Here is a 14,105-nt window from a genome sequence, read left to right as displayed (position 1 = left end):
TCTGACATTTTCCTCCTCGATGCTTTTCACGTCAGGGTGACCTGCTTCTCTAAACCATCATGAAAGAAACTAAATAAATCCTGAGCCCCAAGGATATAGGTGCATCCATCTAACAAATTCATTTCACCTTACCCACAACCCTGAGAGATAGGTAGTTCTTGTCCCGTTACAGACCAGGAAACTGATGCCCAGAGAAGGTGAGTGACTCAGCCAAGGCCACACAGCTAACGGTTATAGAACCTGGGGCTGGACCTAGTTTTGCCTGATTCCAAAGCACCGACAGTTAATTCGGGAACTTCCTACATTCGGACAAGTGGTGGTCAGGATGTAAACTGCGGTCCTGGGGAAAATAAAGGAAGAGGTGAATGGCAGAAGTGTGCCCATGCGAGGCGGACTTGGGAGCTGAGGGGCCACGGTGGAGGGGGCGTAGAAGGCCAGGCTCGCCAGCATCTCGGGTTTCCGACTTAGGGATCTGCCGCTGATGATGCCATCGGCAAAGCAGGAGAGTCAAGAAGAAAAGCTGTCTCGTAGGACATGGAATACTAACGTTAGTTTTGGATGCACCGTCTGTGCTCGAAGATACCGAGTACGGTTTCAGCCGTCCACAGGGGGTGGTGGACAGTTCCAGAACCACTCGTGACGACTTCCCGGTGATAGCTATCCGTCAGCTGAGTATCTCTTAGGCTCATCATCCAACCCACCTGCCACCATTTACCGTCAAGGCTATCAAGGAAAACTGCTTACCTGTTTGTCCACACGTTTGTGCATATTTTGCGTAAATCTACCCCAAGGAAGCTCACGAAACTGAGTGCAGCGCAAAATGTTTTAAAGTGGAAGGAAACGCAAAGATGCGAAGATTCGAGGCTGACACATAAAATGCCAACGGCACGGTTCCCACCGCGTTCTAGATGCGCATGGGGTGGGGGGCAAGTCGACAGAGCTGCTACGACAGGGCCCCGGACTCAGACTCCTGGCGGGGAAGCCTGGTTGTGCGGCTCCCACCTGTTAAGAAGCATCCGGGGCCTCCCTTGCCCCATCTGCACGGTGGGGACGAAGACAGAAAGTCCCTCACGGGACTCAGCGTGAGGATTAAATACCTATACCTTCAGGCACACACTGCTGCTATGTAGCCTTCGAGAATTCCCAGCAGCTGGCATAAGGTCAGCGTTGCAGTGTCCGCACGGATGATCTTACTGTCACTCCTCCATTAGTATATTTGAAAACTGGGCCACGTCAGGTACGGACCCTCATGACCATGACAGTGGGTCTGAGTGACCCGTGTGCTTGGCAACTAACTTTCTCATGGAAAATGGTTTAAAACGTGATGGGGGGGGGCGGTGCTTGCTAGAACATCCCCTAATGTGCATTTTAGTAAAATACTTTCTCTGTAAAGTGAGGTGGGCGGAAAACAGTGAGAGTCGACGTGAATGTGAGTTGAGTGAGTCTAGACGGGTCCACAGATGGCCTAGCAGTCAGGCCATTTTCCATAAATCCTTCTTCGTGCCTCGGAGTTTGGGTTCACACTGGGACGTTGTGAGTCCCAGGGGTGTCCTCTGACAGGTTCCGGACACTCGAGTGTCTCCCCAGGCGCGAGCCGATCTTCAGGCCGTGCCAAACGGCTCACCGGGGCGACAGTGGACGTTCCCTTCAGAGAAGGGACAGACCTCAGGGGATCTCCCAGGGGCCTCAAGTGGGAGAACAGCTCCTGGGCAGCGGTTGTAAACCTTCAGCATGAGGTAGATGCCACCACAGCAGGTGCACAGTGAATGTTTGCTGGGTGGAGGAAGAGAAGGGAGGAGAGAAGAGAGGTCAAGGAAGGAGGCAAGGTGTACATTAATTTCAGCCTAAAAAAATTCGGTGTTTACCAAACAGGCACTTGAGTTACAAAACAACCTCAGTAAAGACGCATTTACTTAAGCAGGGTTCCTTGCTGGTGGAACTTCCAAAGCAAACGGCTCGCAAGATGTGTTCCGGGCGCTCAATGTGTCTACTGCCATGTCCCTGGAAGTCGGTTAAATATTTGGAGACGTCTCACAGAAATCACTTGGGTCGTGGGAGAAAGAACTGCTTTATACTGTCGTCAAATATTTATCAAAAGCTCAGTTATAAAGACTTCTTGAAACGAACTGAGCTCTTCTTGAGACCGAGCATAACTTTTTCCAGGGTTTACTAAGCCCGAACAAGTTACGGACGTTGGACTTAAACCCCACTCCCAGAACTCAGTCTCTTCATTCATCACGGAGGTCGAGTAAAACCTCCAGCTTACGCCCGCTGCATGAAAACAGATCGGGTGATCATGTATCAGGGGAGGAAGCTGGTTTGTCTTACCGTGGTTCAGGAGAAAGCAAACCATTTCCCCCGCTGTGGCAAATCTGTCCCCCTTGCTGGAACAGTCGTGATGTTCACAGGATTCTGCCTGTTGATTTAAGAGTTCGTGCTTCCAGTTTATTTTTTTAAGTTTATTTTGTTTTAGAAAGAGAGTGTGTGTGTGTGTGTGTGTGTGAAAGAGAGAGAGAGAGAGAGAGAGAGAGAGCAGGGGAGGGGCAGAGACAGAGGGAGATAAGAAGGAATCCCAAGCAGGCTGTCAGCGCAGAGCCCGAAGCCAGGCTTGAACCCACGAACCACGAGATCATGACCTGAGCTGAAACCAAGAGTCCGACGCTTAACCAACTGAGCCCCCCAGGCGCCCCTGTGCTTCCTGTTTAGGAGCAAGATGTTTCCAACGGACTGGAGGCATGAACTTCCCAATCATGCCGTCCCCGTGGGTCACGAGACAAGAAACATTAGCGAGCTCTGATAGAAGAGCAGAACCGTTGTCAAGCAATGACTCTGCGGCGCGTCTGGATGGCTCAGTTGTTGAGCGTCCGACTCTTGATTTCAGCTCAAGTCACGGTCCCAGGGCTGTGGGATCAAGCCCCGTGTCGGGCTCTGCACGGAGACTGCTTGAGATTCTCTGTCTCTCTCCCTCTGCCTCTCTTCCCCACTCATTGTCTCTCCCCCCTTCTCTCTCTCAAATTAAAACAAAAAACTGTAATAAAAAAAAAAGAAACGACGGCATTTTCACCGACGTTAGCTGGCAGTGTGTTCCATAGTTCCAGTTGTTTAAATTGTGTGGATTTTCTCTCGCAATTTTTAAGTTGAGGATTTGTGGCAACAGTAGCGTTTCATCGGTCTTTCTCTGGAATGATAGGATTTCTCCAAGGAGAGGAAGAACGTTCTCAGTGACTCCTCTGCTCGTGTTTATGTTATTTAGTGCAGTGATCTCAGCGGCCAGCTGCTTGCCCCTCGGGGCCATTGGGCAGTGTCTGAGGACATTTTTTCTTGTCAGTCCTGGAAGGGGGCATCTCTCAGAGGAGGCCAGGGGTGCCACTCGGCATCCTGCAGGGCGCAGGACGCGGACCCGGGACAAAGAATGATCCGACTCAGGTGTCATCAGTGTTTACATCGAGAGACTTGCCTGGTGCTACCCTTCCTGACTCCTTCGGGGAATAACTCCATTGTCATTTTCCTTTCTCCTTTGGCCGTTACCTTGGTTTTCTCCACGCCCCTGTCACCTTCAGGGTGCAGGACACATCCCCTGTCTCCACTGTCCTCCTCCCTCATCCCTCCTGAAACCCTCAGAGCTGGTTGCTGGTTTCACCCTCCATGGTGAATGCGCCCCATGGTCACCACGTCCCTCCCCTTTCACCGTCTTGAGAGCTCTCTCTCTCTCTCTCTGAGTTTGCTCTGCTGGGGCCCCCTGCGGGATCAAACACTTGAGCCCCACAAAGGGCCGCCCCTCCTGCTCTTCTCTCAAGTATTTCTAGCATCCTTACTGATTTTGTTTCCTCCCCCAGCCGGCTGAGGCTGCTCTCCGTCTTCCCACTTGAATACCCTGTGTCCTCTTCTGAGCCTTCCCCCACTTCAGTGGGTGCATCAGTGCCCCCCCCCCCGCCCCAGGTGTATGTTTCCCAAACAAGCATCAGTCGGCAATGACCTTCCACCAGAGCTCGACAAGGCTCTCCCTTCCTCCTACGCACTTCCTCTCGGCTACCCGACCGGCGATCTAAATGCAGTCTCTCAATAAACACGTATCAGGTGCCTCTCCTGGGCCAGACGCTTTCATATTGTGGAGACGCAGATTAATAGAACATAGTCTGTGCCCTTGGGGAGCTCACAGACGAGTGAGGGAAATAAAAGACCGCACTGATTCTAAACCACAAGCCACAGATGCAGGCCAGCGCTGGGACTGCATTTCACGCCCCTTCTTGGTGCGCCCAGTCGTTAAATATTGGGGCAGCGGGAACCTTTCGGACATGTAAACACATTTTATGAGTTATACGCATATAATAGTAAAGAATCTCTGTTTATAAAATAACCCAAAATAGAAATTTTACAAAGGTGACTTTCAAAAGGAAATACAAATATAATAGGTGTTACAAATTAATAGTAAATATAAATTAGTAACAGAAATAGCAATAGAAATAGAAATAAATAGAAATAGAAATAGAAATTAGTAGTAAATGGGAGTACAGATTCCCACTTACCTTCACTGGGAGCCTTGAACTGGTCTTTTCCTCCAGCTCTATGTGTTTGATAACTATTCCTCAAGGGGCGATAAATCCCCCAGGGACAGTAAAGGCAGGAAATCGTTACCCCCCTGTAGCCGCTGGGTCCGGCTGCTGTAACGGCACCACAGCCTGGGCGGCTTAAACAACAGAAACTTCTGGAGACTAGAGGTCAGAGATCAGGTGCAGACGGGGTTGGTGTCTCCTGAGCCTCTGTCCTCGCTTCCTAGACGCCATCTTTCCCCTGCTTCTTCGTGTCGCCTTCTCTGTGTGTCTTAATCTCCTCTTTCTAGAAGGGCACCAAGTCATGCTGGATTTGTCGTCGCTAATCCCTCATTGGATCCTAATCTCTTATTTAATGATAGCCATGAGAAGCTGCAAAGCAAATACTGAGGATTCGGAGGTTATGAATTTGGGGGAATGGGGGAGACACATAACACCCTTCCCCTAAAAGGGAAGATGGGGTGTTTCCAGAACCGAGGTGAGCCGTGTGGCAGGTGTGGAGTAGGGAAGGGGAGGAAAGGACCCCGACCTCTCTGCCCTGCTCTCCCCGACCTTCCCTGGCCCTCCCATTAGCCAGTCCCGCAGGGGGCCAGAGGTCACCCTCGGAGCCAGAGGCCAGCGGAGAACGGGGGAGACAGGTATGCGGGGCAAGCGGAGAACCAGGAGCCAGCCCCTCCTCGAAGTGTCTTCTGCGGCAGTTTCTGGGTTAAGACGACATAGGTCCCATTCCGTGTCTTCCAGCGTCTCACGTCTCCCCGCGGCCACAAGAATGAACCGGGACACAGGGTCCCCTTGGGAGGATGGGTAATCCTCACACACGCCTGTCTGCCGGCATTGCGGCCCTTGACCTCAAGCACTGCTGTCTGCCTGGAGCCCAGGTTTGTGACCCAAGGGACCGTTTCCCTGCCGGTTGACCTCTAACCCCACGTGCGTGTGTTTGTTTCCTCTCAGGAGCCCGAGAGGCAGTACATGCATATCGGCACCATGGTGGAGTTTGCCTTTGCCCTGGTGGGGAAGCTGGACGCTATCAACAAACACTCCTTCAATGACTTCAAGCTGCGAGTGGGTACGTTGTGTGAAGAGCGCCGGCTTCCGGGGGAGGGCACGGCGTAAGGAACAGGCGCACCGGAAGTGTTGTGTGAAGGGATCTGACTTCCGGGGTGGGGGCGGAAGGGCACAGGCGCACCGGGACCGTCGGCCATCTTGCCACGCCGAAATAGAGTCGTGGCGGTTGTGTCTCGAGTGCCCGAGGACTGAATTTGGGGGAGCAAGGGGTGGACAGGCTCAGGGAAGTTAGGAGCCTCTGAGGCACTTCAGCACAAAGTAGAAAACAAAACCCCCTTTGGTTGGACCCAGGCTGCGAGCACTATGTCTAGCAAGTGGACCGTGAGCTGGATTTCAGTCCCACGGCCTCATCCTTCCTGCCAGGGCCCCTCCGCCAGCCACGGCGTGCGTGGCCTCAGACCATCCCGAGGAGCCGTTGACTGCAAACCACGATATTATTTCAGGATCGGCTGCCAGTGAAATTAGCATGGGCTGGAAGATGCATCCAGACTTCGGAGATCCAAAAATGTAAAAAAAAAGAAGTTTTAAGGCAGCTTAGAGCTGTTGAAATAGTCACACACTCCTAGGCTCACAACCTCCAAACGCCCCAAACGTACGTCCCAGGTTCTGAAATAGCTATAGCTTTTCTGATTGAAGATTCAGCCCTGAGAGAAAAGGCCAACTTCCTTTAAGATTTAAAATTTTTCTATCTCAAGAATAAACATTAACAAAATTAAATTTTCTAGTAAGCTCTTCCCTTACTTTAAGCTGGTCCATGAGCATGTTTCGTGCTTACTTGCCTTTTACAAACGTCTGTAAAAATAAAAAGTGTGTTTTACGTGCTCGGCTTAGCACGCGGCTGTCTTGCCATATTTGTGGTTATGGCCATTTGTGATTGGTAAGAGCTGCTTTGACCATTTTATGTTCCTCTTGGCAACACATTTTGCTTCTTCTGAAAGCAAGTACGCATAAGAGGAGCTCTTTTAACAAATTCCATTTGAATGGCTTTTCCCTGCTTTTGGATACAGATTTCAACTTAAAAAAAAATCCCGATAAATGGCGAGCGATTTTCTTCCTTTGCTCTATGTTCTGAATTTTAAAACCCAGAAATATTTTGTATCTCTTATAATGTGGCCTCTTGACTGCGTGTATATTCTGTTCATTGTTAGCACCTGGACACGTTTTGCTTTATACTTTCTCACCTCCGTGCACAATGGGCCTCACCTGATACCCAGGTGAGACGGGGCAGGCCGGTGGGAGGCTTCTGACCCCAGCCTGCTGACCGCATCGAACATGCAGGTGTCCCCTAGATCCTCGAGCTTCTTTATTGTTTTGACAGCCTAGAAAGTGAGCTCCTCGACCTTTCAAACTACCCTCAAAAAAAAAAAAAAAATTTTTTTTTTTTTTTTATTCCACGTTGGAATGATCTGCTCGATTAGTAAACGTATTCAAAACAAAATACTACCGCTCTTTACTGCAAAGTGAAATAGAGATCGGTGTTTGCTGATCACATGTGTTACTTCCCCAAACATCACAGCTTTCTTGGTCTTGGACCTTAAGGTATTTTCCAGATTAATGCGAGCGATTGAATAGGCCTTCTTCGAGAAGAATTTGAGTGTTTACACTCATGACTGAATAACTAATAACGTCTGCACAGTCACCCCGCATGGCAGCTCTTTTAGGTTTCTGAGGAAGCTCAAGGTCTCACGGGCCTCTGGGGCTGCCTTTCCCCACCCCTCGGCCTCTCTCTCAGGGGTCTGGCTGCCCTGCTGCACTTGGGTGTGTGGCGCCATCCAGTGGCAGTTCATGGTAGGAACTTGGAAGAGTAATACTTCAAAAAAAAAAAAATTAGATGATACAAATAAGAAACGCTGAGTTCGCTCTTAACGTCCTCTTCTGCATGTCAAGCTGCAGAATCAGTCGGTCAGCGGGAGCCAAAATCTGAGCACATTCCTGCGCTAAGTGGAGATTGACCCCGTGCCAGCAGTCAGCAGCCCAGCCTCTCCCCACTGCCTACCCCGCCAGGCGCTGACCCAGCAGGATTCAGCAGCCCGGAGGAAGCTGATGGCAGAGGGGGCTTGAGGGCACCGGCCAGCAGCCAGCGGCTGGACTAAATTCTTTGGGGTGTCTAAAGCACAGTGTGGGCTTTCTTGAGCACTCTGCAAAAGCAAAGCAGAATTTCTTTCTTGCCTCTTGCGTACCTTCAAAGGTTTTGTGGAATGCCGTTTATACCGTTTCCTGCCTACCTCTCCGTTGCAAAGAGGAAGTTTTGCCTCGGGTCTCTAACAAGCCGTAGTGCACTAAGCAGTACAGCAGTGGGAGAAGGGATCTCAAAAACACCCTCATTAATCAGTACAAGTCGACTCCGGCAGCAAGGCAGGAGTCCTAGATCTAGGAGAGAACACATACCTAGGGCATAATCAACCGAAGTCAATAACTCTGTTTCTATTTCCGTGGCCTTCCTCCGCACCACTCCCGGGATAACTATGGGTCTGTGTGTTTGAACTGAGATCCTGGGGCAAGGACTCATCCTACCTGGTGCATGGGAGTTGGGAGAGAATCCCAGGCCTCTCTGATTAGAGAAGTTGATCAGACTTCTAAGGAGATGGCAGGTGCCGTCTCCGTGTCTCGGGCAGTGTGAAAGCTCACGCTGAGCTCAGGTGTCAGCACGTAATAACCGTGGGGTTATAACTGCAGCTACAGAGAGGACAATCAGAGCAATGGCCTCCTCTGTTAGTGGTGGCCCAGGCTGCCTGGTTATCTGGGCAGTCACATGGGCAAGCCAGGGGGCAGCAGGGCTGGAGAGTGGTGCCTCCTGAGTTTCCCCGGCAACCTTGTGATGGCTGTCCCTGGAGAATCACAGTTTGTGAGGAGGTTTATGCCAGAGGCTAGATTGTCCTCAATCTGATGAGTGCAGAGCTGTAAAGAGCCCAGCTCAAGGGGGACAAGAACCCAAGCAAAAGAGACGTCCCCCCACTTGTGCGGAGACGGCCTGTGGGTTGCACCTGCTCCCCAGGGGCGAGCCTGTCTACCCCAGGACCCGTCCAAACGTGACGCTCTTGGGGGCCTCTCCCAGGAGAATTTCCTCAAATCTGAACTCCGTCAAAATCTCTATATTGCCCATACTAGGACCTGTTATTGTTCTAAAGTTGACCTGGGTAGACTCCCTCACCAGCACGGTGTGCGTTGAGAGAGCCCTTTGAAGGTGCTTTAGCAATGGAAATCAGAGGCACAAACATGGTCCTCTGGAATTCAGTAAACTTGGCATTGGGACATCATCAAAGGCACCAACCTGAAAGGTGGGAAGAAGCCTCGTGCACGGGAAGCTCATGGCAGCATCCTTACCAGCAGGGCCACGGAGCTGGCTGCCACTGCCATCTGCTGCCTGTCTGGTGGCGCCCTCTCCTGCTTTCTTGCCTGAATCCAGAGGTGGTGATAACAGTACCCACCGCACAAGGCTGTTGTGAGCATCCCCAGAGTTTTACAGTGCGCAGCAGGTAGAAAATGCCACACTGGTGTGGGGGCAAGTGGCGGATTCAGCAAGATGTTGGCATGAACCCAGAAGTCCATTGGTGACCAAACTGCCAGTAAATGTGGTATATCCATTCAGTGTAGCTGTTTAAAACAGAAAGATGTATATTTCAAAAATTAACATTAACCACAAAACTGCTGGAGAACAGTGATCATCTCTTATCTAAGATTATATAGCAACATAGAAAACTCAGTCGGGTGACCAACTTTGGCTCAGGTCATGATCTCACAGCTCATGAGTTTGAGCCCTGCGGTGAGTTCAAGCCCCAGTTTGGATCCTCTGTCTGCCTCTCTCTCTGCCCCTCTTCCTCCCCTTCTCTCTCTCTCTCTCTCTCTCTCTCTCTCTCTCTCTCTCTCTCTCCCCCCAAATCAAAGATCTTTAAAAAAAAAAAACTTAAAGGGGCGCCTGGGTGGCGCAGTCGGTTAAGCGTCCGACTTCAGCCAGGTCACGATCTCGCGGTCTGTGAGTTCGAGCCCCGCGTCAGGCTCTGGGCTGATGGCTCAGAGCCTGGAGCCTGTTTCCCATTCTGTGTCTCCCTCTCTCTCTGGCCCTCCCCCGTTCATGCTCTGTCTCTCTCTCTGTCCCAAAAATAAATAAACGTTGAAAAAAAAAAAAAAAAACTTAAGAAAACTATTATAATGTTTTGGGTTTTTTTTAATTTTCTTAATGTTTATTTTCTTGAGAGAGGGAGACAGAGCGCAAGCTGGGGAGGGACAGAGAGAGGGAGACACAGAATCCGAAGCAGGCTCCAGGCTCCCGGCTGTCCGCACAGAGCCCGACGTGGGGCTCGAGCCCACAAACCATGAGATCATGACCTGAGCCGAAGTCGGACGCTCAACCGACTGAACCACCCAGGTGTCCTGATACAATGTTTGGCTTTTTTGAAAGCATAGCCAACTTTATGTTGTTATGGAATAACAATGATATCTGGGTACCTATGTATGAATCAAGACCAAGAAGAGAAACAAATTATTTTTCTTTGTTTTAGAATTCCGTGAGTTGGGCTAATGTTGGCTGCATAATGATGATTCAGAAATCCTCTTGTACAACTTTTCTGTTGAAGACGGTCGTTGTAACTTGAGTCTTCTTGCCCGGTTCTGATGCATTGCAGGTATTAACCATGGGCCTGTAATAGCCGGTGTGATTGGAGCTCAGAAGCCACAATACGATATCTGGGGCAACACCGTGAATGTGGCCAGCAGGATGGACAGCACCGGCGTGCTGGACAAAATACAGGTAATCTAGTCTGCTCCGTCATCACGGGCCAGGTCTATCCTCTTCGAAGTCATAAATGAGCATCATCATAATGACAATGATGTATTAGAACAAAGAATCTTGGTAGTTACTTTAATGGTGAAAAGAACCTGAAATTGACATAAGTCTTTTTTATTGGGGAAATGGTCATCCGTTTCTGCACTCGCCGTTAACAATACTTGAGAAACCTAATAACGTAAAAGTTATAGCTTTGGAGGAAGTTGACGATGGCCAACGATCAACATGGCAGTCTGACACCTGAGCGAGTCAAGGCTGGCCCCTTCTCTCCTCTTCCATCTCCTGGCACCAGAACCTTGAAGGGAGCCCTGCAAGGGAGAGGGATTGTACAACCAAAACCAGACAGAGCCCCCAGACTTCCCGTCCCAGAGGCTGAGTTGGAAGGAGGCAGAAAGGAGCCGACTGGGGAAAGACGAGGGACGAGATTCAGGGTGATATGAAATGGCAACGCCAAATCGGGCCAGCATGGGATTTGGATATGGAGAACGACCGGACGGCACTGGAATCCACGCAGGGGAGGTTGCTCGGGCAGAATTCCACACACCTGGAAGGAGAGACCGACCTCTCCTAGTGAGAAGAACGTGTGCACGTGTGTGTCTGTGCAGAACTTTCTATTCGCCACTCCCTCAAAACGCAGTGATTCCCCATTTCACCCCAGATTCCACGCTTCACTTCTGGAAGATAAATTCCTGCCAAGTAGCAAATTCGTGTGAAAACCACTGGGCGCAAATAATAAGCTTTTTTCTCCCCCCACCCCCCTTTATGGAGAATTCGACAAGTCCCTGTTCTGTGTGCCTTGGCTTGACCCCTGTCCTCAGGTAACCTTGCCTCCTAACATTCCGATGGAGATTTAGAGTTCTTTTCTGAAATTCTGCCGAAGACACCAGCTCCAGCGCTATCAAAAGCGGGCTTCTCATTGAACTTCTGCTTTTCACACTCTTCACCTGCCTCTGCTTCTGTGAACCTTCTATAGCATATCTTTAATCTTTGTATGGAACGGGGCCTATATCTCACCTTCTTCCCACCGGATGACTAGTCAGCAGTTGCCGAGAGTAAGCAACAGAGAACGGGGAGAGGTGGCAGGCGATGTGGGGCGGAGAGGAACGTCTGGGGCTTCCCAATCAGACCCAGACGTTGCCAGGGGAAAAGAGTCAGCTGGCTATGCTCACGAGAGCCAACCCAGACAAAGCTCTCACCGGAAACGGGGCTGGAGCGGTCGTCACGGTGTGTGGAGATGGCCTAGATGCCCACCACGAGAGGCGCGGTCTACCACCTTGGCACCTCGCTGACCCGTGCCATGATGGCGCCACGGCCTCGAGGGCTTTCTGCCTGCGTGTCATTAGCTGTTCCTGATGCCCCAGGGATGTTCCAGCGATCCTGTACAGCGTGGGGTCTTGTGTCTGGTGTGGGGAGAGGGTGCTCCTATCAAGGACGCACGTCCCCAACCTGCAGGCCAACCTAGGCCCGCCCCCCTTCCCACACCTGGAACATTCAGAAGACATGTTTCACGACTCTCCAAGTGGTTTTCAAGCATTTGGGATACGTATCAAAACCCATTTAAGAGAGGCTGTTCAGAGAGAGTGCTCCCTCCTGGAGGCCGTAAATCCCCTGCAGGTCAGTGTTTGAAATGAGCTAGAGCTCCCGTGTCTCCGTCTCCAGGAGGATATTGGGCCTCATAAAACTCCAGGTGATTTAGTGCTGAGCAGCGCCCCCTGGAGGGTCTTGTGCACCCGGAGCCTGGAGGAGAAGCCCCTCTGCGTGTGTTCACTCAGCTCAGCCGCCGGGAGGCTGGTGTCCAGCAGGTTCCTTCTCCTGAGGCCGAGGTTCACTCCGTCTCCGGTAGCTTCGCATTTCCACTTACGTGCAAGGAAAGTAGTGAGACGCCAGGAAGAATCAGAAACGATGCTGAGATCGTTAAAAGCTTTTCCCGGGCCTGAGGAACAGGTCCTTTTGATTAAAGAGCATCCACGCCCACCACGCTTTCCAGCCTGGAAGCTCACAGAACACTGGAGAAAGCCCGAGTGTCACCCAGCCAGATCCCCCCCCCCCCCACCGGGCTTGGAGGCATACTGGCCGCTGTTCATCGGGGAGACAGCTCCCTCCTCCTTGCGTCACGGTAATTGTGTGGTTGGTGTTCCAGATTCCAAGGGATAGCTCACAAGTGCCCGTGGTGATACTTCACACCAGTAAACACCTTGACTGCAGAATTAACCCCCGAGGCTCCAACAGATGTGTTTGTTTTCTGTGGCAGGTCGGAAATCAGACGCCTCTGGAATTCTCTAATTCTGATTATGCCTGAGAACTCTCATCATGAGACCCTGTCTGTAATCTGAGTTCCCCGGCTCTGTCCGTATTCCTTCGGTTCTTCCCCAGGATCCAGAGTCCTTCCTGTGCCCCTGGCTTCACCTCCCAGCTACACTTGTCCTTCCCCAGGACTTGGGCTCAAGCTAGCAGAGGACAGGACATGAACATACGGCACCTGTGACCCTCTTTTCTTGCTCTGGTCACAAGGGTCCCGAGGACCCACACATTGGCCCCTGTGCTAGGGGCTGGCCACGGAGTCGAAGTACAGGGAGACAGGGTGGTTTTTCCAGCTCTTTCCAACAGCCTGCCCTTGAGATCTTTATATGGCACCCTTCACCCTTGCTTCTGGGGGCCTCTGGATATCTCCCTGGATTCTCATAAGCACAGCCCTCCTATTTCTGCCTCACACCTCTCTCAGCCACCAGGCTCAAGGAGGCTGGCTCACTGCTGCGGCCACTGCCCCCACCACTGCATGGTCCCCCGACGGCACCCACCCCAAAAGCAAAATCGTGTGATACCATTGCTGTGCTGTTCACAAGCCTGCACAGCATGTGGGTGCCACCCACACGGCCAAGGTGGTCGGGTCCCACGGGTGCCATGTTCATCATCTGATGCAAGGGGAGGAAATCCCTCCTCCTCCCCCACCTCCCCCTCCTCCTCCTCTGCCCTCTCCCCTGCTTTCAGAGCAGCATTACCAGGGGTTTCTGGAAAAAACAGCTCCTCCCTCTCTGCTCAAAAGCCAGATACCTCCTGGGAGGCCTGGCTGGGGACCGTGTTCCTGACACGGGGGTCTGCCCTCACTTCTGAAGCTGAGGCCTCTGTATTGGTAGCCTAGTCTGTTCTCTCCTCACCCATTCTCTGCTTGAGAAAGCGTCTTCAGCAGGAGGCTTCGCCAACACTCAAGCAGATAAATGCCACGCAGACCTGAGCTGTCATCCCCAGACATGGCCCCCGAGGAGAGCACGGTGCACGCTCAGGCTGAGATGGGGCAGGACTCGGTACAACCCTTCTCCCCTGAGAGAGAGGGGCCGTCCTACCCGGGAAATTCCTCTGCCATCTGACACAGCGGGACCCGAGGCGATTCGGCAGTGGGGGTCCTGGCCTCGCGGGGCAGCGGCGGGAATCACGTCGACAGGCTGCGAGAGAGGGGCCTGGCCCCGGTCACCTTCTGTGTCAGCTCGGTGAAGGGAGGAAGCTTGAGAAGACCCGACTCAGCGTGTCATGCCCGTGCCAAGGCTGGTGCAGACCCCTAGTGTCCTTTCAGTTTTGTTCTCGAGCATTCGCCGAAGCAGGGGGCCATTTGTGGGAGCTGACGGTGCTTCTCAGGGTGTCTTCTCCCATCTGAATTAAAATCCATTATTCACATTCATGATTTGTGAAATGACATTCATGACAGTTTGTAA

At 51.7% G+C, this 14,105-nt stretch overlaps 1 protein-coding gene across 1 annotated transcript in view; it reads left to right on the top strand.

Moving 5' to 3' along the window:
* The window catches only part of ADCY2 (adenylate cyclase 2), a 404,823-nt gene that overhangs the window by 389,234 nt on the left and 1,484 nt on the right, over positions 1–14,105 (top strand). Inside the window, 2 exon segments of the mRNA XM_030332755.1 lie at positions 5,502–5,616; positions 10,238–10,362. Coding sequence (XP_030188615.1) covers positions 5,502–5,616; positions 10,238–10,362 — 240 coding nt within the window.

This window comes from Lynx canadensis, chromosome A1, assembly GCF_007474595.2.
Source record: "Lynx canadensis isolate LIC74 chromosome A1, mLynCan4.pri.v2, whole genome shotgun sequence".
In the NCBI taxonomy this organism is placed as follows: domain Eukaryota; kingdom Metazoa; phylum Chordata; class Mammalia; order Carnivora; family Felidae; genus Lynx; species Lynx canadensis.
The sequence above is the reverse complement of the archived record's forward strand: the minus strand, read 5'-3'. Positions and strand labels throughout refer to the sequence as shown.